The sequence below is a fragment of the Lacerta agilis genome, chromosome Z, assembly GCF_009819535.1.
Source record: "Lacerta agilis isolate rLacAgi1 chromosome Z, rLacAgi1.pri, whole genome shotgun sequence".
In the NCBI taxonomy this organism is placed as follows: domain Eukaryota; kingdom Metazoa; phylum Chordata; class Lepidosauria; order Squamata; family Lacertidae; genus Lacerta; species Lacerta agilis.
In genome coordinates this window covers 38138723-38165618 of record NC_046331.1, presented here as the reverse complement: position 1 = coordinate 38165618, position 26896 = coordinate 38138723, and the positions used below count along the sequence as shown (strand labels likewise).

The following is a 26896-nucleotide window of genomic DNA, read 5'->3' as shown; positions in this document are numbered from 1 at the left end:
TCTGGCAGCAAGAGCTTTTTGATAGGAGAGCAGACTCCCTCAGAAGGTGGTGGACTAGACCAGTGTTTCCCAAACTTGGGTCTCCAGCTGTTGTTGGAGTACAACTCCCATCATCCCTAGCTAGCAGGACCAGTGATCAGAGATGATGGGAACTTTGGTTCATCAACAGCTGGAGACCCAAGTTTGGACTAGACCCTTCCATCTCTACAATCCTATGGTTCTCTATCCCTGCCCGCAAAGAGTGTGTTAAAAAGAAATAGATGAGCAGCTGAAATAAAATGAGTGGAGTGGTTTGGCTGCCACTGCCTGCCACTTGGCCATGCATCCACCCCAGCAACTTCTGCTTAAGGCAATTAGAATTCTCAAGAGGAAAAACAGCTGACTGGGCAGTTCCAAGAAAACAGCTAAATATACAATGGCAGCAGCCTGACCTAATGACTAAACAAGAAGAGAGAGAGAGAGAGAGAGAGAGAGAGAGAGAGAGAGAGAGAGAGAGAGAGAGAGAAGAGACCTTTCTGGCAGCTTTAAAGGAGCACAAACAAGGAACACAAGCTTTGCCAAGACAATAAATCACATACTTGGGATGCACGTTTCTTGGTCCAAACAACAAAAATGACTTCCCCAGATTTTGCAAGGCAAAAGTAAAACTTGCAACCTGTGCAATGCTGGGAAATGTTGTTTTGAATTGAGTTGGGGGATCCTTGGCCACTGAGACATTGCCGAGCTGCAACTCCCATCTGGGCTTGGGTCAAAAATTCCCCACCTTGGCTTTAAAAGCACCCACTGAATGGGGAAATATGAAGGTAGGTTTGTGACATCTTCCATCTACTTTCCTACCTTGCCATCCACATGTGAACTGCAAATGCCCCCCCCCCCCCAAATATCTACCGGTACCTTAAATAATTGCACTTTTGTGATCACTTATCTGCAGAAGCAATTTGGCCTTTCTTTTTGCAAATGGACTGCTTGAACAGATTTAATCAATCTTTTATGTTAAGATGGAAAGGGCAAACATTAAAGGAATGTTATTTCTCTTTCAGCTTCTTTTTTTAAAAAAAATTGTCGGGCTCACTGCAAACTACGTGTGGACACTGCATGTAAATAAATCATGGAGTCTGTTATCTAAATCAACAGTAAATTTATTTTATAAATGTGGCTTTCCTTATATATTTTGGGGTGAATGTTCTCAAGAACAAAGTTATAAAAGCAAGATGTCTGAGCAAATGCAGCGTAGCAGAAATGATCTGTAAATTGTTTATTCGTTGTTGTTTTTTTCCATTTAAAATCCCAAGTTTCTTTTAAAGAAAACAACAGAAAAGAAACCCTCATAAAATTTTACTCAACAGAGCCAGAAGCTTTCTGGCATCAAAAGAATGCATTGCTTTTTGAAAAAAAGAAAAAAGAAAAGAAAAGAAACTAGAGAGAAAAAAGTATTTCATCATATGCTTTTCTCTAAAAAGAACTACCCCCTCTCTGACTAAATTACTTAATGCATTTGTAAGGAACAAATCAAGTTCCTGAGTGATGATATAAGCAATATATGTGGATTCCCCCCCCCCCCACACACACACCCAGGCAAAATAACGTGTTGTTATTTTGCAAGCCAAGCAGAAGTCAATGAAGGGCTGATTAAACTTGAACATATATCTTGTGTGTGGCTTTGGTCATAAAGCATGGAGCCAGGGACCAATTTATAGTGAGATTGGCATGGCACTGTTCTACGTTCTCCATGAGAGACAGTATGCTTCTGAATACCAGGTGCTGGAAATTGCAGGTGAGGAAGAGTGCTGTTGTGCCCTGGTCCTGCTTGCAGGCTTCTCAGAGGCATTTGGATGGCCACTGTTGAGAACAGAATGCTGGACTAGGTGAGCCATTGGCCTTACCCAGCAATGTCTTGTTATGTTACTATGAGAAAAGTGCGTCTTCAGCCAGAACGGGGTGGCATCTAGCATGATGCTGCAGATAACCAGTGGGAAGCAGTTGCAGTTTCCAGGGTCTCCGCCTGAGTCCTATGCTGGAAAAGAACATTGCATCTGCTTTGCCTGTAGAAGATCGCTCATTCAGTCAACAGCATTTCCAAGGAGAAGTAGGGAAGACTCCTGCCTGAAACCCTGCTGCCAGTCAGTGTAGACATAACTAAGGTAGATGGAGAAAATTAAGCTTGCGAGCCTGCTGAACAGCAAACAGGCACAGGCAAAACAAGATTAAGATTAAGAACAAGATCTCCTTCCTTGGAGATTTTTAAGCAGAGGCTGGGTGGCCATCTGTCTTGGTTGCTTTAGCAGAGATTCCTGCATTGCAGGGGGTTGGGCTAGATGACCCTTGGGGGGTCCCTTTCAACTCTATGATTCTAAGTCCCACCATTTGCAATGGGTTTAATTAATTTCGGTTAAAGATACTAAAAGCTGCAGTACTTAACTCAAACTTACCTGGGAGGAGTAACCTCCATTTAACTCTGGACTTGCTTCTGAGTAAACCTGCAGAGGAGTGTCCTGTGGCTTTGGTTGGATCACACACAGGGTAGTTCTAAGTGACTCATTCGATTAGGGCAAGGATTTCGTCCCTGTACAATTATGGAACTTCTGTCTCCTCCCCGGGAACTCCCGAAAAGCTCCAAATTTGGGGAGGATTCATTGTACATGCAGGGGGAGGTGAATTCCAATGAATCCTTGTGCTAACGAGTGCATTGGGTACTGCCCACAAAACTATCTTATACTGCTCTCCCTGTGTGTAACAATTTCTTTTCTGGCTTGTGGAGTAAACAGGGTTGTGTGGATTTGATGGAAAATAAAGCCGTCCTCTTCCACCACAAAAGGATGCCAAATGGTAAAATGGCTACATCCACAGGACTCTTTGGGATCTTGCCCCAGTGACTGTGATGAGATTAAGACTCTCCGGTGCAATAGGATATGTGCCATTAATAGGCCACATAAAGGGCCTTCTGATTATATAGTTTCTGGATGTGTTGGCAAGGAAAGAGTAAGAACCACTTCCAGCAAACCAAAGGAGCGGAAATGCTACACGATTTCCTGTGTGTGTGTGTGTGTGTGTGTATGCGGTTTCCTCTAAGTTATTTCCGTCTACTGATCCTAGACATTGTTGGAAAAGGAAAGGAAAGACACACACACACGAACACACACAGTCTTTAAAAGCTGTTAATAACTATGCTTGAAGAGGAAAGCCCTTGTATTCAGGGTCTGACACAGGCTAGGACAATTAGTGTGACCATCTACAAAGGAAAACCTAAACCTGTGATGTACCATTTTTTTAAATATGGCATGAATGCCTATGGGGAAAAACAAACAAATGCTAAACAAAAATTTAATCAGGGTTGGGCAAACATTTGACCTGCTACTGGGTTTGGGAGAGAAGGAGACAGTCAACCCCACCACCATGGCTTTCTTTGAGCTGCCATTGTGGCTAGAATCCACAGGTGCTCTTGGCCTCCATGAATTTGTCTAATCCTCTTTCAAAGTCATTCAAGTGGCGCGACTAGCTCTTGTGTATGAGCAAATTCCATACTTCCTTTTGTCTGTTCTGAATCTTAGAACACTGAACTTCACTAGATGTCTAAAATAAGAACCCCTTACTTCAACTCCATATGAGAACCTCGCCCCCTTTTCTCCAGGATCATTAGGAGGTTTATTTGAATTGTTGCTTTGGGAACCATTTTCACACTACCAGACAATGGTTTACATTTTAAAAAAATACCGATTGGATGGTTGACAGGGGCTTTTGACCAAAGCAGTATAAAGGAGCCATCTTACTTCTGTTTTCTCCTAAAGGTCACTGAGTGGCATAAATCAGCCAGTCGTCTCCTACTGTCCTGCTTGGTAACTCCACAGCTGTCCTCAGTTGGAGTGCTCAGTTGCAGGAGTGCTTGCAGCTCTGTGGCCAAACCTACACTTTGTTTACAAGGGAGTGCCTGGTTTGATCCCTTACATCTCCACTTTAAAGCAGATCTCAGGTAACATACCTGATAAAGTTTTTGGAAAGCTGAAGGGACCCAGAAGACAGGGCTGGAAAGATGGACTGACATTGACATTAAAATGCTACTTAGGGCCCCTCCATGCAGGTGTTTTATTATGAGTATATTGGGCAAATATATATCCAATAATAAAATTGAATTATGGTGCTGGAGGAGACTCTTGAGAATCCCATGGACTGCAGAAAGATCAAACTTATCCATCCTTAAAGAAATCAGCCCCGAGTGCTCACTGGAAGGGCAGATCCTGAACTTGAGGCTCCAGTACTTTGGCCACCTCATGAGAAGAGAAGACTCCCTGGAAAAGACCCTGGTGTTGGGAAAGATGGAGGGCACAAGGAGAAGGGGACAACAGAGGACGAGATGGTTGGACAGTGTTCTCGAAGTGACTAGCCTGAGTTTGGCAAAACTGCGGGAGGCAGGGGGGGATAGGCGTGCCTGGCGTGCTCTGGTCCATGGGGTCACAAAGAGTCGGACACGACTGAACGACTGAACAACAACATATTGGGCAAAAGGTTCTTGACACAACCATGATGTAATAGCGATGGGTCTATTCTGATAGAATAGCTGTTCTGTACTGCATTAGCCACATTTACACCATCTTTTAAAGCACTATGATACCACTGCAAACAATCATCATGGCCTGCAATTGCTCCAATTGGAGAGTAGGCTTCACCAAGACATCATGGACTTTGAAGAAGCACAAACTCAGGACAAAAGGGAGAAAAGAGCTAAGAGGAAGGCATGTTTTGCAAACCCTCACTGTGATCAACTCCTGCCTATGTCCCCACTGTGGAAGGACGTGTGGATCCAGAATACTGATCCAGAATACAGAATACCACAGTCATGTCTAGACACACCAACCATGTTCATGGAAGACAAGCTTACTTGGCTATGAGTGATCACCAAAGAAGAAAGAAGTAGTTTATTAAGAGTGCTGAGAGTTGTTAGGTGTCCCATATCCCCCTCACAGAGCTACAATTCTCAGAATTCCTCATGAAGAGGGATTGGTTGTTAGTCCACTCTGAGAATTGTAGTCTGTGAAGGGAATGGGGACTGCCTAACAACTCTCAGCACCCTTAACAAACTACAGTTCCCGGGGTTCTTTGGGGGAAGGCATGACAAGCGGTATCACAGTACTTTGAATGCATGGTGTGAATGTGGTAATTATTGCCGCACAATGAAAGCAGGGCAAAAATAAATCAGAAACATTCTTGGTTATGCAGGTAAACCATATGCGGAACGAGTCTACCCCTGTGGCCTGCCGGACGTAGAATCTGTTTCTCATGTTTTATTACGCTGCCGCTTTTACAACGACATACGCCGGGTTTTTATTTTCCCGGCCATACAAAATCCTTTAAATGAATTCCTATGCCTTAAATGCTTTGTAGAAGATATGGACCCTGAGATTACCCTGAAAGTAGCTAAATACTGTGTAGCAGCCATAAAGCTCAGAGAACAAACGGTGTTATCGCTATGAATAGGACCTTAAATGGCAATTTTTAGGCCATATTTTAATGCCCCAATTCTAATCTATATATTTTAAATGCTGCTGTATATGTATATATACGTGTATGGTTTTTGTTGTGCAGATTTTAATGTATTATTTCTGTATTATTGATTTAGTAAGTTGGTCTGTGACCGTAAAAATAAATTCATTCATTCATTCAACATTCTTGGCAAACTTCACAAGTGCAAGCAGTATTCAAAGCATGATCATGTATGACTGCCCCAATAGCACCATGAACATGAATCATCATGAATGTGCAATGAAAATGGTGTCTGGAGGGGCCACAGTGGTGGTAGTGTAGGCACTCTCTGAGCCACCTCACCCACAGGACTTAACCCTGAGATCAAGTGCTTTCCCAAAAAACCAAAGCTGAGACCATATGAGATCAATAGGCAGGAAAAGAGAGGAGTGCAGGGCAGATGAGGCAGCAGTGGAGAGAAGGATGGAGTGGGGAGGGGGAAGGAGACTGAAGGATGTGGTGGTGGGAGAGGAAGAAAGAGGAAGTCGTAATGCACCAGCCCTGAAGAAGTATTTGTTTAAAGATTTCAGGGATTACAATAAGTCTCTGTGCAGCAAGACATATATTTCTGTCCCTCGTGGACAGAAGATTTTGCCCTCCCCAAAACAGTAGTCACAAGTGCAGTATTTAATGTTTCTCTGTGCCACAGCAAAGGGGCACCCTCACAGACACAAGGGTGCAAGCTGAACCTCCTCTCTGCCTTTGGGGACTACAGTGACTATTAAAAGTAGCCTGTTCAATTTGCATAGCCCCACCCTTTTCATTTGCATAAAATGGATTCTTCTCCATATACCACCACACTTTAACAAAGCTGTCTTTTCCATTGTGAGCTTGGGAAAGCTTTCTTCAGTCATGGTAAAGAACAACCACTTTGGAGAGGAAGATGCACAGTATCTGACTTGGGACAGATAAAAAATAAAAAAGTAAGAATCCTGGATGATTAAGTCCAGTCAAAGGCACTCATAGGGTGCGGTGCTCATCTCGCTTCAGGCCGAGGGAGCTGGCATTTGTCCACAGACAGCTTTCTGCGTCATGTGGCCAGCATGACTAAACCGCTTCTGGTGCAATGGAACTCTGTGATGGAAACCAGAGCACACAGAAACGGCGTTTACCTTCCCACCACAGCGGTACCTATTGATCTACTTGCACTGGTGTGCTTTTGAACTGATAGGTTGGCAGGAGCTGGGACAGAGCAATGGGAGCTCACTGCATTGCGTGGATTTGAATTGCTGTCTTTCCAATCAAAAAGCCAAACAGGCTCAGTGCCACCTACATCCTTTAAAAAATACCTGGCTCATGAGTAAAAGCAGGAGATCAGGCAAAGGAACATCCAACTCTGCCTTATGCTGAATCAGACCATTTGTCTAGTTCAGTATTATCTGAATTGAATGACAGCAGCTCTTGGGAGTTTCAGATGCAGAATCTTTCCCAGCCTTAACCTAATATGTCAGAGATTGACTTGAGGACCTTCTGCATGCAAGACAGATGTTTTACCACTGAGCCACAGCCCTCTCCTAAGTGAATGAATACATGGGAGGAGCCTAGAGAGGATGCCAAGTCAAAAGGGCAGAGTCTAATGATGTCATCACAGCACAAGGTCAAATGAAACCATTTTCTAAGCCCTTGAAATACTGGATTTATTCAAGAAAGTACTCAACACTGAAGGTCAAAATGCAAAGTGGGTGGAAAATATACCTGGCAGTTGGTAACTGTATCTAGGGGAAAAACAAAATCGAAAATTCTTTCTAGTAGCACCTTAGAGACCAACTGAGTTTGTTCCTGGTATGAGCTTTCGTGTGTATCTAGGGGAGGCATGCAAGAAGCTTAAGGCTCAAGGCCACAGCCCAATGCATTTGTCCTTCCAGCCTGCCCCCCCCCCATTATTTTTGCTCTTGGGCGTACATGTTTCTTAAATTTAGCCTTCCAGTAATTGCCTCCGGTGCTCCAGTCCGCTCAGGCTTTCTGCACGGCACACAAGATGCTTTCACACTTCATAATTTAACAAGGCCATGCGATCCATTGCACTCCGCCCAGATTCCCCCCCCCCACTGCCGCCTCCCAAACATAAAAGTTAGTTTTACTTATGCAATTCTTTCTCTGCTCCAGAGAAAGGCTAGTGTCTCAGTTGGCTGCTTTTACACAGACCCAGAAACACCACAAGTGGGGGAAAAGAAAGTCCTTTCCAAAACCAAAAACCAAGAGCTCAAGTCTTTCCTTCCCAGGGTCAAAGGATGGGTCTTGCCATGCTAACTGTAAAAGTGTGCCTGCTTCAAATAGGACAGTCCTCTATTTGAAGGCACCCTCTAGTTGAAGAGCTGTCCAGTCTAAGCCGCTTCTTCCTGCCCAAAGGAGGCTGTTTGTCCAGTGCTGTTGTGCAGCCAAGCTAATCTGCAATTAATTTTAAATTGCTCACAGTTCATGACAGAAACAGAGAGAAAACAATGCAATGTCAACAGCAGCAACACCACCACACCCTCAAAAGACAAAGTTCCAAGTTGTTGTGGGGTGTTTTTTTTTAGTCCACTGGCAAGCATCTATCAGGGATAAAAATGCATTCTCATCATGACATGCCTGCTCACTTGATTTGTCTCCCAAATGTAAAGGAGCCTGGAAGGACAGTCATGAGAGCAGGACTAGCAGAGAATGAACAACCAAACAGCCAGGGTGAAAGAGCACCTACATCAAAGAAGCAGAGAGGAAATGACAATGAAACCAGCAGTGCACACAACAGCTTTGTTCTGGATCAGATGGAAATCAGTTACATGACACCTCACAGTTAAAAACACAGTTAACAGTTTACCATGAATGCACAGAATGTTCCTGCTTTGCTCCTTCCTTCTAGCCAGCAGGCATAACAGACCATAATCTCTAGTTTAGCATTATGACTGAACTGGGGACTATGGCTTGTTTGGAGTAAAACAGGCCACAACCCCCAGTTAATTCTAAGCCAAAGTTTGGCCTTGGCTTACCAATCATGGAAAGCCATTCACGACTTCTAGTTCATAAGGAATGCTAAGCCAAAGGTCATGGTTTGTTGCTCCTAATGGTGAGAAAGGAGGAGTTCAGAAAGAGTGAGTGCTACACCCACAGGCCACCATTAAATGGGGTTTACTATGACAGGTCCCCTGGGCCATTGACTCAATTCAGACTTTACTCCAAACTGTGGTTTGTGATATTTAGAACCCACACCATGGTTTGAGTTTACAAACATACAGCAGGCAAACCATGGCTTTGAGGTATCCGTTTACTTTAATTTTTCCTCTGCTCAGACTCACTTTCATATGTTCACTCCTATCCCCATGGTGCAGCAGCCCTTGAAGCACAGCAGTGGTGTGTCTGTGAATTCAGAAAGATAAGCAAACCACCCCTAGTACAAATGGTGACTTTAAAACCAGCTTTGAAACATGGTTTCAGATCTGGACTAGGGAAGCCCTCATGAACTATGGTTTGTAAGCAGGCTGGCTTGCCTAACCAAGGTTTGGTGTAATGTCTGAGTATAGCCATTATGTCCAGGATTTCAGTTTTGTCAATATGCCATGAAATATATTGAGTTTTGTTCATTACCTTATAGACTTGCCCATACGTCCCATTTCCAACAACTTGTACTAGTTCAAATATCCCTGCTGGATCCTGAAAAAAACAACAACAATAAAGAAACACATTGATTAATTTTACTTAAAGAACCAAGCTATTGTGTCCTATATGATTCCATCTCTTGGAATCAGATTATGAAGAATTAGGGGTACAACTCACTTGGAAGGTCTCCTGCACAAGCTTATTTAAAATGAATGGGACCTGCACCACACACATTGTTGGGCACACATGCACACACGGTAGATGTGTCCTATTGCAGTCCTACTGCAGCCCTTCCCAATCTGGTGCCATCCAGATACTGTTGAATGCCAACTCCCATCAGCTCCATCTGGCATGGCCAATGGTCAGGGGTGATGGGAGTTGTAGTCCAGCAACATCTGGAGGGTGACAGGTTGGGGAAGCCTGCCTTTTTCAAATTCATTGGGGAGAAGGAAGCATATCCTCCCTGCAGAGAGTTAATGGCGTAGCTATGTTAAAAGCCATGTGGGCCAAAGCAGGTCCTGGAATGTGGAAATGCCAGTGTAAGGGAGCCACAGCTATTCTTGTAAAGCATGGAGAGAACAGAAAATTAAACTGTACTCAACCTCACCCAAGCCAAAGGCAGGCAACCCAGTTTTCTAAAAACAAAAAGTTTGGAAGGAAGATCATGGGGAAGCCTGTCCAAAATCACAGAGGATCCAGTGCCAAACTGTTGCAGTACAAATACTATGGGGTTTCAAAGGGCAGTGCCTAAAATCTTGACCAGCAAATGTTGCTTCATTTGAGACTGCAAAAGAGGATTGTTTAAATTAAGATTACCAGATTTTTTTTTCAACGAATCCAGGGACATTTTTCAACTTCAATGGATTATGTATGGGGACTGATTTGTAAATCTGGGGACTGTCCCTGGGAAACAGAGACGTCTGGTAACCATAGTTTAAATATCCCCTCCTGAATTTAGAAGTTGAATCTACCTGCTGCTTCTGTCAAGGTCACCAGCTTGAAAGTAAAAGAAAACTATCCAAAAATAGTTTGGGTACTTGAATGCTTACATTTCAGCAAGACAGCAAAGCCAAAAGGACAATCTTGTTAACTAAAAATGTGCTTTTGTCCCAATGTGGTTGATTTCCAGTTAATATCTTGCAAAGTCTAAACCATGGGTAGACAAACTAAGGCCCATGGGCCGGATCAGGCCCAATTGCCTTCTGGATCCAGCCTGCGGACGGTCTAGGAATTGCTGCGTGAATCGCCAGTGCCTGTGTTCTTTCCCTCTCCCTCCCTTTCCCTCCCACGGCGGTGGCGCCTCCTCCCTCCCTCCCTCCCTCCTCCTGGCTTCTCCTCGCCCTGCCTAGAGGAGGAAGGGGGCTGGGCTTTGTTGGTGCCAGCAGCAGCAGCAGCAGCAGCAGCAGCAGCAGCAGCAGCAGCAGCAGCAGCAGCAGCGTTTGAGCTGCCGCCATTTTAAGCAGCCCCTCTCCATAGCCCTTTTGCGCTCCGCTCATCGTCCCTCTGCCACCGCCAGCCCCTGCTGCTCGCAAGACACAGGTAAGCAGCCACCGGGGCTCGTGGTGCTTTTGCATCATTTCCCCTCCAAAAAATATAGTCTGCCCCCCCCACAAGTTCTGAGGGACAGTGGACCGGCCCCCTGCTGAAAAGGTTTCCTCACGCCTGGTCTAAACTAATGTGCAAGAAACCCTTGACGTTCCATCATTCATTTTATATACAAGAAAGTTTACCAGTGAAAGAGTTCTGGAACAAGCAATAACCTTCAAGTCAGAGGGAAAATACTTAGCTGTTTTATCCTAAGAAATAAGAGCATCCTGATTACATCTAATTATTTAACTTAGGTTTTTGACAAATTATTTGGGAGATGCAGGGTACTCTTTACAAAAAAGAAAGTGGGTTGTTTTCCCTTTTAATGTTGTTGAGTTTATTTGAAATTTATTGTAGGACCCCTAAGACCCGATGGACAGATTGGACAATCCAAAAACAAACAAGTTAATAATAGGATTTATTTATTTTTTTAAAAATCAACTTCTCATGCTTTCAAGAATAAAGAACAAAACCAAAACTGCAAAGTCTTGGCTTCCACCTGGTTTAAATATAAAGGAAACGCAGTATGCTCTGGTTTCCTGTACAGGTTTCTGTCTCACAGTTTTACAGAGGAGCATGAATATAGCAAGTTGGTTTTCGTGGCATCCAGGTCAGCTGCCTTGCTCCAGCCTTTTGGACTCCTCATCCAATGATAAAGACGAAGCAAGAAGAGCAGCATATGGTACAGTGCATTACAGTAATTAACCTCAAAGTGATTAATGTTTGGGTCAGAATTTTGGCATCTGTCAAAGGAAATGTAGCAAACTTGGCAGTAGCTGGATAGCAAGGGGCCATACAGACTCTGGAATACCAAATGCTGTTGGAGAGGAAGCTCGTCCAGCTCTGAGACAATTAGGAACTTGGCCTGGTTGGAAGGCTAAGCTGTAATAGACCATAGAGTGCTCCAATCAGAACAAGGACAGATCCAAGGACTAAATTCAGAGCCCAGCATGAGATGTCTGCCGTCTGTAACACAAGGGCCAACTGATGGCAAAAAGACACCTCCATTTTCAAGCAGGCTTGTGTGCAATGACTTGCTTATGATGAGTGAGAGCTGGCCTCTTTGCAAACAGGCGATGGAATTCCTGCGTACTGTGAGAACTTTGGTGCCTTTCTTAGTGAAGGAACTATGTCCAAGTGGTAGAACATAAACAGAAGGCCCAAGGTAGGATGGGTCCTACCATGATGGGCAAAAGGACACCCCTTCCATACTGAAGCCAATTAGACTGACACTTCAATCTTACTTCAGCACTGGAAATAGGACAGCATCTTTCACCTGAGTGCAGAAGCATCTTTCACCTTGCTCCTTCTCACTTTGCTCCGCGTTGTGCCTGCTCAGACAAATTCTGCCAGCATGTGTCACATGGACAGACCAGTGTGTGCTTGCCTGCTATGTTGGCCAGGAACCTTTCCCAACACTGTCTTGACTACCCAAGACAGCTAGATAGCCTAGGTCAGCAAAAATGAATCATCACCATTGTCAGGTGCTGGCAAAGGAGGATGGGAATGGTTCAAGAGAATGGCACTCAAGCATCCACTTGCTATTTACACTTAAATTCCACCTTTTCTCCAAGAAGCTCAAATTGGCGTCCATGGTTCTCTCCTTCTCCATATTATCCTCACAACAACCTTGTTTCAGAGACCTTGTTCCCTGGAGACCCACAAAACACATTATGCAAATCCATGTTCCTGTATGCACCACAACTTATAATAGTACACATCTATAAAACACACACTTATTAAATGATCCACAAATTAGTATAAGCTTTGGGAAGTGGTCTTCAGTTTCCTGGAGAATTTGTAAACCAAATGAAGCTTCGCCATTCTCCTGCAAAGTTATCTTTGCACTTTGTTGCTCTTGCCAATCTTAATATGTGAGTCAATTTAGCAGTGAGGGCAATATGCCATACTCTATTGCATCAAGCATTTAAGTTTACACCTTTTAAGTCCTTCCAAAATGTGGCTATAACCAAACATGCAACTGTTAAGAGAAATCCAATTAGTAGCTCATCCACAAAGTCCTGGTTCTTGTTTAAATACAGCTTCGGTAACACAAGTTCTGAGGCCTTCGTGACATGCTGATGTGTAATTGTACTTGTTTCATTAAACACTCGCTCCCAAAAATTGGCCACCTTCAGGCACATCCACAAGTGCCTATAGCTGCCTCTCCCCACACCCTCAACAGCACATGGGTGAACTATGTTCATGCATAGCTGAAAGTTTAACTGGGGAGCAGGGGTAAAGTCCTGAAGAACAGAGGTGTGTGTGCCCTCCTATGCTAGCCTGCTTCCCTCCAGATGCTGTGGATGATACAGATGAAGTGGAAAAATCTTCATAAAGGCAAGCAAAGAAACATAATTAGAGTTCCAGGACACATTTCCAGCCATGCAAAGACACTCAAGCAGGCTGCAAAGCAAAACTGGAGATGTGCATGGCCTGGGGAGAAGGGGTGAATCCTGAGGACCAGATAGAGAGGCCTGGGGCCTGAGGTTCCCTATCCCTGCCCTAGTTAAGCATCCTTAAGATTGCAGTCATGCCATGCACACCTATATGGGTCTTTTCAGAAGTAAACCCTATTGGGTTAATGGGACTTCTCAGCAAGCATATGATTAAAGAACTGATGTCATTAGTTTTGCAGCATACTCTAGATGGACTGAAGCCACCTAGAAGATATGGGTAGAAATACTGTGCAAAAAGTGAAACAGCAGTGGAATCACACTTGGACAGAATGAGAGGGATGGGTGCTGGAAAAATGATCTGCAAAATTAATCCTATTTCACAGAAACCTCCAGTGATCTCCTCCAGAAGAAATTAACAAGAGTGATAAATTACATAGCAAGAAATCAAGGAATTGGACTCTGGAGGTTATAAATACATACATACATACATACAAACAAACATACATGCACACGCACACACACACACACACACACACTCCTCCAACAAAGTTTAACTGAAGTGATGGACTTTGTACTAGATGCACCAGACGTTTCTTCCTGACTGGAAAAGTCTGCAAGATGTGTGATGGAATCTTTTTATTTAACATGATGAACAAAACACAGCAAGAGTTATGGTGGTTCCACATTGCAGGGTGCATTCATATGACCAATTTTTTTCCTTTTCACCCATGGGGTGATGCTTATTGGAATCCCTTTATGACGGAAACCCTTTGCCCCCACCCCAGTCCTGGAAATGGCTCAATATGCATTCAAATCACAGGGCTAAGCAAAACTTCAGCCAGGCTATATACATATATATATATATACACACACAAAACAAAACTCTGCCAAACTCATGTTTGCTGATGATAAGGAGGGAAAGCAAACCTCTCTTACAAACCCAACGGTTCCCTGGCCACCACCCTTCTCAGTGCTTTTGGCCAGGGATTGGTTGAATAAATAAAGGGAAGGACTAAACTTTGGGTGGATCCCATCTAGAAACTGCTCTGGATCTGCAGAACAACTGAAGTCTGTTTTCTGGGTTTTTTATTATTATAACAAACACAAAGTTGCTATCCTCCTGCCAAAAGATCAGGAGTGGGGAGGGCCGATGAGCTCTTCAAACATATTGGCAAGGCTCACATTCAATATTACAGGACCCCTGAATATCTTTCAAAAGCACAGCAGGTGTGGGGGAGATTGGTTGCCCAACTACAGATGTTGCTGTCACCCCTGGCTCCTGGCCATGCTTGGTGTGTTTAAGGGGAGCTGTAGTTCAGCCTCATCTGGAGGGCCAGAGATTTCCCCCTCACACAACTAAAGAGCAGGAACCTATCCTGTGTTACTCATTCTCAGAGGAGACCTATTGAAATTATTAACACAACTAGTTTTAGCCTATTTTGCACTTGTCATCCGATGCCCTTTTCAAAGTCCTCAATCCCCAAGAGGTCTGGAGGGTAGCAACACGAGAACAGGCCTTTACTGTGGTGGCCTCCCATCTGTGAATGCTCTCTCCAGAGAGACTTTATATGTATTTAGGCACCAGGCAAAAAAACATTCCTCTTTACCCAGACCTTTGACCATGAAATAATCTATGGCCTGTTAAAGGTGGTGGTGAGGCTGCTATTGTGAATATTTTCTTATTATGCTGTCTAGTATTATGCTTCGCATTCTGTTTTTTTAATTTTTTATTATAATCCACAAAATATGTTTTCAATGTCGTACACTGCCCTGGGATCTTTTGATAAAGGGTGGTATGTAAATCGAATAAACAATCTACACTAATAAAGTGCAAGTGTCTCTGCATCCAGTCCCTGTGTCTGTGGGATTGCGCTACTGCGCATGTGCCCCACGGACAGCCATTGGGACTTGGAGCGCAGAGACTTCGGGTGGCCGGGCGAAACTGTTGAAGCGGTGGAGAGTGCGCGGGCATGCGGAGGGTGTGCACTCGCGTGGACGTACTTCTAAGCGGCAGCGGCCGTTACAAGTGGCGGCGGGCGAGCAGTCTGTTTTTAAAAATGTTTCACCACATATGTTCTAGCACCCGTTAATTTAACGGGTTTAAAGCACTAGTAAATAATAATAGCATAATTTTGAAGGGTCTACATGGTGTGGAACCTAGCTGGAGACAGCCCATAGCCTTTAAAGACATGCACACCAAAATGTGTTGGCTAAGTCTGCTTAACTTTGAGAGTTCAAAGCTTCAGAGAAGAGGTGGTGAAAGGTCTGCCTGCAAGCAGTGCTTAGGCAGAAAGTGAGTGGCGCTAGAGGCAAAAGTAGGAGGAGGAACGGTTGTGCCTCTTCCCTTTTTACAGTAGGCGGCATTCCAGCCACGCATACATCAAAGGCTTCCATATATACACAAACATCTCCGTACGCCAACCAGGCAAACTAGTGGCATCGTCCCAAGGCATATTCCAGCTGAGCAAAAACAATTGGGGAAGGGCATGGTGCATGGCAATATCCATGGCCTTGATATTGGGTGTGGCTTCTGGAGCACCCCAAGAGCCGGAGAAGGAGTCCTGGGGTGCACAATTGGAAGCACCCATTATGTATTACCAGCAAGTCACTACTTCTCAACCTCAGTCCCCCCCCCCACCCTGGCCAACATCTGTGACAAGAGGATAAAAGTTTTGGACTAATTTATAGGATACTTGAAAGCATTAGAAAGGCAACATCTGCATGAGCTGCTTTGACCATATGAATTCTAGAATCTATGGCTGCAAGCTTTTTGAAATATATTTAAGTATATTTGCATTGAGCCATGATGAGAACTGGAATGTTGCAGATTCATGTCTTACCCCAGCTATTAGTACATCAGATGGGATATGGCATGCTAATGTTGCCTCAGCCCCCTGAATCTGCAGAATGGGCTCAAGAAGGGAGCAAGGTTGGGCAATTGCTTGGGTTCCCAAAACTGATCAAGGGCCCAATGGCATGTACCAGCACTCTAACTGCACCCAAGAAAGTTAATGTGTTGGATTTCCCAGTCTACACACTGCACCTGCTCCAGTTGCCTATCGGGATAACCACACAGGCTACATTTCAGGGCTGTTGTACAGATTATTGAGATAATGTCCATGTGAAATGGCAAAGAATTTTCATAGCTTGTTTTGCCTCTTCTGAGTTCATCACAGGCACTTTATCCAAGTCTCCTCTGCCTACTCCCCACTCAATCCCAGATACAGCATGGAAAATAATCACAAACATAGAGCCCTACCTTTCAGGGCTGTTGTGAAGTTTTTCAAGAAAAAGCATATAAAACATGCAGTCAGCTTAACTGCAGATGCATCAGCACAGGTCCATTCAGCCCCTCTTAGAGCATGCACAGCTCATTTGCAATCAGGTGGCAGGAAGCTGGCTTCCTTAAACCAGGTCACACCATAAGCCCATCATGCTCGGTATTGTCTACACTGACTAGCAGCAGCTTGCCAGGATGTAAGAAGGTTCAGGTTGTAGGAGTACAGAGTTCAGTCTCCTGCCACCTGGACCTTTTAACTGGAGTTGCAAGTGGTTGGACCCTGAGCAAGAGTACCTGCTTTCCAAGGCTGAGATGAGGGGCTGAATTCATACCGAGAGAAACTCAATCACGTCTTAGCTCAAATCTCACTGATTTCAATATAAACTAGTTACAGGTGGGTAGCCGTGTTGGTCTGCCATAGTTGAAACAAAATAGAAAATTCTTTCCGGTAGCACCTTAGAGACCAACTGAGTTTGTTCTTGTTGTGCATGCACACTTCAGATACGAAGTGTGCATGCACACGAAAGCTCATACCAAGAACAAACTCAGTTGGTCTCTAAGGTGCTACTGGAAAGAATTTTCTATTTTGTTTCGACTGGTATCTGAAGAAGTGTGCATGCACATGAAAGCTCATACCAAGAACAAACTCAGTTGGTCTCTAAGGTGCTACTGGAAAGAATTTTCAATATAAACTAGGTACAACTTGGAGCCTGAGGTCATCTTTTGTGTTCTCCCTCTGTGCCAGTTTCTGTGTGCTTCCCTCCACAAATTGCTAGGAGAATCTTGACCAAAAAAAAATGGGCCTTCTCAGTGGTGGCCCCCCCCCTCGGTCAATGAAGGCTTGTGTGACACTAATGTCAACATCTTTCTAGCAGCAGGCAAAGACATGCTGGTTCTCCCAGGCCTTTGTATATAATTTTCATTGCTGTGCTGAACTAGTCTATGTTGAGGGGTAGGTTATGGAGGCATTGTTTTCATTGTTTTATTACTTTAATACATATATACCAGTATACTGTATAATTTATTTCATTTTGTAGACCGGTTTGAGAATTTAATGTAACGCAACTAATAAGATGAATAAATAACAGCAACTTGCAACAGGTTGCAGTCCTGAAACCATTCACCAGGGAGTCAGCTCCTCTGAACACAACAGGTATTACTTCGGAGTAGACTTATATATGGGCATATGCTGTTAGTATCCAGTCCAATGCATGCAAAGCTCTTCAAGCCCTAATAATAATAATAATAATAATAATAATAATAATAATACCCAATTATTTTTATTTTATTCAGCCGGAACTCACCAGAACTCAGTTCCAGCACCTTTCATGTGGGCGCCAGTACCGTTCTAAGAGACCAAGGGGAAAATAGCACTGATAATACCAACAGACTGGATTGAGACTAAGTTAGTTACACGTAGTTATCACTGAGGTCTTAAGTCATGGCTAACTTGTTTGTTTCAACAGTTCACCCAATTTAGCCTTCATCCAATGCCATGCCACCAACTAAGAGACCCAAAGCATGCTTTGTAAGAGCTGAGCTGCCAGATCACACCAAGAGTTACAAGACCACTTCTCCATGAAGAGCAAAAGTGACATCTGGGAAGTGACATCTTTTTGCTGCCGCCAGCCCCCTCTGGAGGCTTATGAAGGAGCCAGCTGTAAGCGCTCTGAGAACATAGAAATCTCAGACCGTTGGGTCCATCTAGTTCAGTAGTGTCCGCACTGACAGGCAGCGGGCTCTTCAGGGTTTCAGGCAAGGGGTCTCTCTCCGAGCCCCTACCTAGAGATGCCATGAGGGGTAAGCACCCAGGACTTTCCGCATGCATGGTCTGCCGCTGAGCAGTGCCATCTCTCTCCCCCTGGCTCCCACGCTCCAGCTCGTCTCTTCCTTCTCAGCCAGAACATAGGCACTTACCCTGAGCGCAGACAGGTCGATGCTGTCCAGGCTCCTCGCCGTGTAGTCGCTGGCCATGACTTCTTAACGATGCAGTAGCGCCGGCGGGTCTCTGCGCTGCGCTTGCCAAGCGCTTCTGGGGCACGGAAAGCCGTTTGGGGACGCAGCTGCAGTTGCTAAGAAAAAGAGGGGGTTGTAAAGAAAGTCCCCTGCACGGGATGCTTGCTGAGGTTGAGGACTTGATCGGCTCGCAATCTCTTCTTCTTCTTCTTCTTCTTCTTCTTCTTCTTCTTCTTCTTCTTCTTCTTCTTCTTCTTCTTCTTCTTCTTCTTCTTCTATTTATTTCTCTCCTCCCCTTGCCAGTCTAACGGTCCCGGTGGCTCAGCCCTTGCCAGGCAGCCTGTCCATACTGGCGGTTCTTCTCTTGGTGACAAACACAGGAAACCTGACATGCAAATCCGGGGGGGGGGGGGGACGAGAAAAAAAGGAAAGGAAAGGAAAGGAAACGAAAGGGGGGTGAGAGAGAGAAAGGTCCCTCTCTTCCCCCGCCCCCCGCAGTCAGAGGGCGAGGAAACAGCCCCACAGCCTCCAGCCTTTGAAGACAAACAACTTTTGCACGGGCATATTCTCGGGAAAGTTTGCAAGGAAGTGACGTGCCACGGAGGATGGGCTCAGCCGGACTGAGCTGGAGAGTTGAAGGCGGGTGATAGTGGGGAGATTGATGCAACAGCTGGATCTGGTGGGACGAGGGGGCACAAGGGGTGTCCGTGCTGCAGGAAACAGGTCGGGTATTCTGGCTCCTTCTGCTACTGCCCAAAGGGGACAGAACGAGTGCGTTTTCCCATACCCACTGACACCCAAAACCAGATAGTTGGGGGATGGGGGAGTGTGGCCCTCCAGATGTTGTTGAGCCCTAAAGCAAAGAAGAACAATGGTGAAGGATGAGCCATGTATCAAGGGCCGTCATTTTAGAGGGCGAAACTTTATTTTTGCAAATTTGCAAATTTGGATGTGAGCATTTCAAATCTACTATTATTTTTGTGATTGGACAACATTTAGCTTGGTAGGTCTGCATCTGAAGGAAGAAGCATATTGGCTTTTTGAAAAAAAAACCTTTAGTTTTACCTTCTGAAAATGTCAGGTAATGATTAATAATAATAATAATAATAATAATATAAGGTCAGCAGTTCGAATCCCCGTGACGGGATGAGCTCTTGTTGTTCGGTCCCAGCTCCTGCCCACCTAGCAGTTCGAAAGCACTTCAAAATGCAAGTAGATTAATAGGTACCCCTCAGGCGGGAAGGTAAACGCCGTTTCCGTGCGCTGCTCTGGTTCGCCAGAAGCGGCTTAGTCATGCTGGCCACATGACCTGGAAGCTGTACGCCGGCTCCCTCGGCCAGTAAAGCGAGATGAGCACCACAACCCCAGAGTCGTCCGCAGCTGGACCTAATGGTCAGTGGTATCTTTACCTTTACCTATGCAATTTTGCACACATTTTTCTTACCAAGCAAAACTAAATTATATAAATTTAACCAAAATAACTTTTCCAAGTCATGTCACAACTTTTTAGCACCCCTTATCTTTGGAATGTGAAAGTTGAAAAAACTAAACACGCCCTATCCAGGTATTAAAGTGCCAGGCTAGGACCTGGGAGAATCAGAGTTCAAATCCCCACTCTGCCATAAAGCCTATTGCAGGGGGTCAGCAGCCTTTTTCAGCCATGGGCCGGTCCACTGTCCTTTAGACCAGTGTTTCCCAACCTTGTGCCTCCAGCTGTTTTTGGACTACAACTCCCATCATCCCTAGCTAGCAAGACCAGTGGTCAGGGATGGTGGGAATTGTAGTCCGAAAACATCTGGAGGCACATGGTTGGGAAACACTGCTTTAGACCTTGTTGAGGGCCGGACTATATTTTTTTTGGGGGGGGGGGAATGAATGAATTCCTATGCACCACAAATAACCCAGAGATGCATTTTAAATAAAAGCACACATTCTACTCGTGTAAAAACACGCTGATTCCTGGACTGTCTGCGGGCCGGATTGAGAAGGCAATTGGGCCACATCCGGCCCACGGGCCTTAGGCTGCCTACCCCTGGGAGTGATCAGCCTCTGCCACTCAGCCTCACAAGATTGCTGTCAGGATTCAGTGAGGAAGGGGACAAACCATCTGCACCACATTGAGCTCATTTGGGGAAAAGGTGGGATATACATGTCCCAGGTGCCCAACCCATGCCTTAAGGACCGGCAGATTTGGTCTGGCAGGAGATTTGCAATGGACTAAATGTATAAAGTATCCTCCCTGGTTGACAGATTTGTTGTTGTTGTTAATTGCAGGTTTATTGCCTAAGTTTATTCTAAAGATAGCAAGGCTGTTCTTACCTTCTGTCTTCACAAGCACTTTGTGAGGTAGGGTAAGAAGAAGCTGCAGGCTCAAAGCCACCCAGTGACTCAGCTCACCCTGCCATAAATTCAGCATGCTAACCACTAAAGCCTGCAAAGAAGACTGTGACCGGTGGAGGTTCTGCTTGGCTTGTTTCTACATAGCACTCAAATGTATACAACAGGCAAAGCTGACGACACAAGCACCATAGCTTCGCCCCCCTTTTCAAAAACCTACAATTTTCTTTCTACGGGGCTTTTTACAGTAGGGTTCCTCAGATGTTTCCACTGCATGGGCTTAGCCTTGGAACTAATGGAATGAGAACCCACACAATGCATTTCACTCAGCACTCACTCACCACTCCAGTGACCTGGATAGCTCAGTTGGTTAGTGTGTGGTGCTAATAATGCCAAGGTTGCAGGTTCGATCCCCATATGGGATGGCTGCATATTCCTGCATTGCATGGGGTTGGACTAGATGATCCCCAGGAACCCTTCCAACTCTACTGTTCTAAGATTCTATGATATTGGGTGCCCTTAGCTTCCATGCATTTGTCTCATCCTCTTTTAAAGCCATCTAAATTGGTGGCCATCACTAGGGGCTGCATACACACCATACATTTAAAGCACATGACACACACACACCCCGGAGAATCCTGGGAACTAGTTTGTCTCATTGAGCTACAATTCCCAGCACCCTTAACAAACTATGATTCCCATTATTCCTTGTGAGTGGGAGGAAATGTGCTTTACATATTATGGTGGACATGCAGCCCCAGCATGTCTCTTACAATGCTGAGAAGAGGCATTCTCTGCTCTGTGACTGAGGGTGCCTCTCCTAAGATAGCAACCACCATGGGTTTGGATGGCCTGAAGCTACTTGTTGAGGCATGCCTGCATGGTGCCTTCGGGTTCAGTCTGTATGAACTGACTCAGCACATCTGATTCCCTACAAGCCACAGTTGTTTTTTTTTTTTTTTACATGTTGTGATTTAAGCAAGAGGGATGAACCTGAGTCACAAAGTGTGTGTCAGCTCTCTATTAACACACATGGTTGTGGCTGCAGATCCAAACAGCTGTGGGACAGAATGCTGCAATAAATCATGAAGCAATTTCCTTAAAAGAGATTCCAAGAGGCTCCTCCAGACTTCAAAGAAATCCCACACTGTCACCCTGCGCGCGCGCGCGCGCGCACACACACACACACACACACACACACACAGAGTGCTCAAAAAGCAGCAGCACTGGTCAGGGTGGGTTTTCATAGCCCCCTACCCCCTCTTTGCTCTAGCAAGTAGCACCACAGACGAACGAGCAAAAGAAGAAACCTACTTTTTTAAAAAAAGAAGAAAAAGAAAAACAAGAACAACTCCAGACTTATTTAGAAGAGGAGAGAAATGATAAGAAGCCCCGTGTTTGAAACTATAGCAAGAAAAGTTATAAATATTAAAAGAAGATGCTAAAAAGGGAAGCAAATTGAGAATTGAAGCTGTAATCCTAAAACAGGGAGGCCATTGGAATTATTATTATTATTATTATTATTATTAATCATTATTTCCTCATCTTTCACCAGCAGGTCCCAGGATGAGTTAGAGTTTACAGCTTAAAATTATAAATTAAACAGATTATAATCACAGTAATAAGAGTGGGTACTGAAAACATACTTCTCGAAGAAGAAGAAGAAGAAGAAGAAGAAGAAGAAGAAGAAGAAGAAGAAGAAGAAGTTGATTTTGGATTTCATATCTCAAAGCGGCTAACCTTCTCCTTTCCCTTCCTCCCCCACAACAAACACTCTGTGAGGTGAGTGGGGCTGAGAGACTTCAGAGAAGTGTGACTAGCCCAAGGTCACCCAGCAGCTGCATGTGGAGGAGTGGAGACGCGAACCCGGTTCACCAGATTACGAGTCCACCACTCTTAAGCACTACACAACACTGGCAAGATAAAAGAGGTTTGTCTTCACTATACAAAAGCTGTATAGTGAAGAAGCCAGTTGCACTGCTGTGGGGAGGGAATTTTACCATTTCAGAGCCGCCAAGTGACCACCTAGGCCACTACCACCACCTGAGCTACCAAGAGGTGGAACTTCCAAGAGGGCCACGCTTTGCCCACATACATTTGCCTCTGGCCCATCAACCTTTGGCAGGTGACACATGGAAAGTTATCCATGAGGGCTGCAGCCCTAGGACTGAAAAAAGATTCCCCACCTCTTCCATACTGGAATTCAGTGGAAGATAATTCCTCTGCAAATGTCTCTTTAGACATGCTGGACCTTCAGGCCGTCTTTAGAGGTTCTTCTTTAAGCTCAATTTCTTTCCAAACTAGGTGCTGGAGGGTGACTACATAAGGAAGGGCCTTGTCTGTAGCGGCTCCCTTGTTTCATAGCTCTTCTCTACGGTCGGGTCTTTGAACACTAGTTTTGGTTTCTCTCTCCTCCTGTGGCTGGTTTATGCTTGATCTGTGTTACGCTTTACTGCAGAGCTTTCCAAACTTTTCATGCTGGTGACACACTTTTTAGACATGCATCATTTCGCAACACCGTAATTCAGTTTTACTAGCAAACCGGAGATTAAACTAGCCCCTTTCCAGCCCTGGGAGGAATGCAGAGAGAGTTCTCATGACAGACCTGCACACTGCAGCTGACACACTAATGTTTCATGGCACACAGTTTGGAAAGCTCTTCTTTACTGTGTTTCTGTTCTGGTTGTTGTTGTTGTTGTTAGTGTTCATTTTTTACTGTATGTATAGTAGTAGTAGTAGTAGTAGTAGTAGTAGTAATAATAATAATAATAATAATAATAATAATAATAATAATGTCTGGTTGTGTGTTTTTTTTAAGGAAAGAGACAGAGAGGAAGCAAGGAGCCATCCCTGCGCCCCATTTCATGGCAATCCTCAGAAGGATGCACCCTGGTGCTTCCCTTTGAGGATCGCCAGGGCACCTTCCAGGAAAGCTGAGGTCCCTTTGGCCCCTCCAATAAAATATTTGAGGGAGCTACCCCCCCAAAAAGTTGATGGGCATTGCCATTCAAATGGTGCATGTGTGCTGAGTCTTTTCATTGATTATACCAGGTGGGGCTTATCTGCCACCCCTCCTCCCAAAATATTTTATTCAAGTTGGCACCCCTGATATTGGTTCAGATTTTCTTCCAGTATGGGAACATGCAATCAAGTTTTACTCAGGGCTCTTCCTGACACCATGATTATTTGCGTTCATGGTGCGTATCAGGGTGGTTCTATGGGATTCAGTGTTCATTACCATTTGTGCCTGTGAAACCTTTGGGTTTAGCATACTGGTTCATTCCCAGTCGGTGCATGTTGTCCTCTTAACTTTCAGCTGAAATCTGGTAATTTGCCACACCACTAATGTTCAGCTTAAGTTCGTGTCTTGCTTTTGTTGCCCTATAGTGCAAGACTCCCCTCCCCATAGATGGCAATAATGCAACTAATAATGTCAACTGATGTGTGGATGGTCTAGTGTAAATCCATGAGCAATGCGCTATTACTGTGTCAAAGACATGTTACAGTATACACTCCTGCTGCAAATGAAAACAAACAGAAAAAAACAGTGTTCAGGGGCCCATGAAAGTAAATACTACTGAGGCCAAAGAGACTTGCTGCCAAGTAAGTATGCATAGGATTGTAGCCAGAACTGTAATAAACAATAATAAAATATACGTGGGAAAGTTACTATGGTAAAGCAGGTCATGGGAATGGTTGTCCTGTACCTGAGACCCTGGAGAACTGCTTCCAGTCAGAATAAAAATAAAATAATACTGGGATACGTGGAAAAATCATCTGTCCTGGTAGGTTCCTATGGCGAGGCCAATTTTTGATTAATGTTCTCTTTGCCTTCCAGATATAAAATCTATTCATGTGAGTTTGCAACATGCAGGTAGTTTTGACTTAGGGACAGAGAACCACAAGCCTGGGGGGCTGAATGCACCCCTCCAGGACTTCAGGAAACTCCCCAGGCAACCTACCACTGGTCTACTCTACACCCTCCATGAATACCTTTTGTGTTGCTGGAGCTGTGCCCTGGAACTGTTGCAGTGCCTCTTGCTTGCCTGTGTTGGACAGGGTTCCGCTAATGCAAAAAAATTAGCAAGCAAAGATGCCCCTCCTGCCTCAAATGTTGTTAAAAGTAATAGCCAGAACTTGGCCCACATTGAATTTCTGTTTCTCCGACCGCTGTTAAAGGTTAAGAGCAGGGGCAGTAAAAAAACAAGTAGGCAACCTTATACAAAACCCACAATGAATCATTTTTACAGAAATGCAGAATGCTGGAAATAGATTTGCCAACCCCCATTGCATGAGGGCTGGTAAAAAAAAAAAAAGTGGGGGACACACAATAAAGCTAAAGGATGCTTGCATGGAAAAGGGAAGTGAGAAGAGGAACTTTGCTTCGTTCAGCAGAGGAAATGTGATTTTGCCCGAGGATTGGCAGGGGTGGTGGTGGTTGGTGGTAGAGAAGGAAGAGAAATCCAGTTCAGTTTGTACTTAAAGGCAAAGCTACCCAATTCAGAGTTTCCAAAACAATGTGAAGAGCAAACACAGCCATCCTTTTGAAATCTGCACTTCTTTGAATGCAGCAATGAAGTTATCCAACCAACTAATGTGTACAAAACCACTGTTTTAAATTGTTTTTAGCTGCAGATTTTGTTGCTGTTGTTTTTAATGTTGTAACCTGCCCTAGGACCTTAGGGTGAAGGACCATTCCAAAAACGGGTATGTTGAACAAAGCCGTGTACAAAATGTGTATACTGGGACAAATTTGCAATAAAATGCTTTTTTTTTTTTTTAAACAGAATTTATTGACATTTTCACAAAATAACACAAACCCAACCCCCACACCTACAAATATCAAAACAAATACAAATACACATAATGTCAGGATTCTTCTTCTTATCTGTATACCTTACTAAAAAAAAAAATTTCTAGTTCCAAATCTTGACGTTTGACTTCCCCCGCCTATACACCTTCGGTTTTAAAACAGTACACTATTTCCTTAACAACTTTTCTCTATAAAGATTAACTTTACTTAAAAAAGAAAAAACACCTTTGTCTTAATCTTTGCATTATAACCTAAAACTTAACCAAATATTCTTACAGCTAAACTTGTTTCTTCTATCATTTATCATGCTGCTTTTCACTTAAATTCAATATCTCCTTACTTATTTAAAATAAACTTGTAATTAACAGACTTCACACTCCGATTTCGGATACCATGGCAGACCATCTATATTATACATTAATTGGTTCAACCCACTCCCCTTCTGTCCATTATCTTCTCCTGTCTTTCACCAGAACCGGATCTCCTATTATATTCTTCTGAATATCCACAGATCCAGGTTGCACCCACAACAAACCCTGCATCGAGCTCCAAGATGTTCATCCTCTCCATTCTGAGTTTCTCCGTGCCTTTGTACCATACTTCTTCTTCTTGTAGAAATCTTAATTCTGTGTCCCTCGACCCCGAACTGCCACCTCGGAGTCTGGATATTAAAAATCTTTCCGTTCCAGGGCTACTGCCACCCCCTGAAATCGGCCCCTGTTCCACTCGGATTTGCTCAGCCATCTCAAACCATCCTTCCAACACATCTTCCAGCTCTTTGCAAAAGTCTGTTTCCATTGAATAAAACTTTCGAAAAGCCTCCTCTGTGGAAAACAAATTCTTTCCATTTATAATCCCACTCAAGGCTCTTAATTTTCGATCAAGCAGTTCCAATTGAAAGACAGTAAGCTTTTCCTCATCCTCCCAGTCCTTCAGTGCCAACATAAGCGCAAAGTCCAACATCTTCGGGGAGATGGGTATCAAGTTACGTTTCCTGTCTTTTCCTTCCTTTGTCTCAATTTTTTCCTACGCAAGTCCAAATCGCCGCCATTTCTTCCGATGTCGGAGTATAAAGACCAAAACTTCAAACGGAGATATTTTTTCCTCAGTTAACCCCCAAAAGGAGATCTCAACAGACTCAGCTTTCAAATTCAAAATGCTTTCAATTGATTGTTGTAGCAGCAGTCACTTAAAGGGTTAATTTCTTTCACCACCCGAAGGGAGAGAGGCGGGCTGCCTTTCTTCTTAATCCCAGAGCTTTCCCGGAATACAAAGAGTCAGTCAATTGCTCACAGCTTCTGGTTTCTTAGCAACTCCTTAATGACAGGTAGAACAGAGACGCTCATCACGGACTTTGCCGCCGCATGTAAACATCCCGGTTGGGGCATGTCCCCTAAAGCCCGGCTCCGTGGTCCCTTCACCCCCACTCCCCCT

The 26896-nt window shown here is 44.3% G+C and overlaps 1 protein-coding gene across 2 annotated transcripts in view; it reads right to left on the bottom strand.

Moving 5' to 3' along the window:
- NRK (Nik related kinase) overlaps positions 1-18913 on the bottom strand; it is a 111884-nt gene extending 92971 nt beyond the window's left edge. Inside the window, exons 1-2 of one of the 2 annotated variants that reach the window (XM_033137427.1) lie at positions 18274-18913; positions 9079-9144 (exon numbers count right to left, since the gene is read on the bottom strand). In XM_033137427.1, coding sequence (XP_032993318.1) covers positions 9079-9144; positions 18274-18330 — 123 coding nt within the window. In that variant the 5' untranslated portion in view covers positions 18331-18913. The remainder of the gene's footprint in view (positions 1-9078; positions 9145-18273) is intronic. The other variant, XM_033137425.1, reaches the window with a different exon arrangement.
- Positions 18914-26896: the final 7983 nt, after the last annotated feature.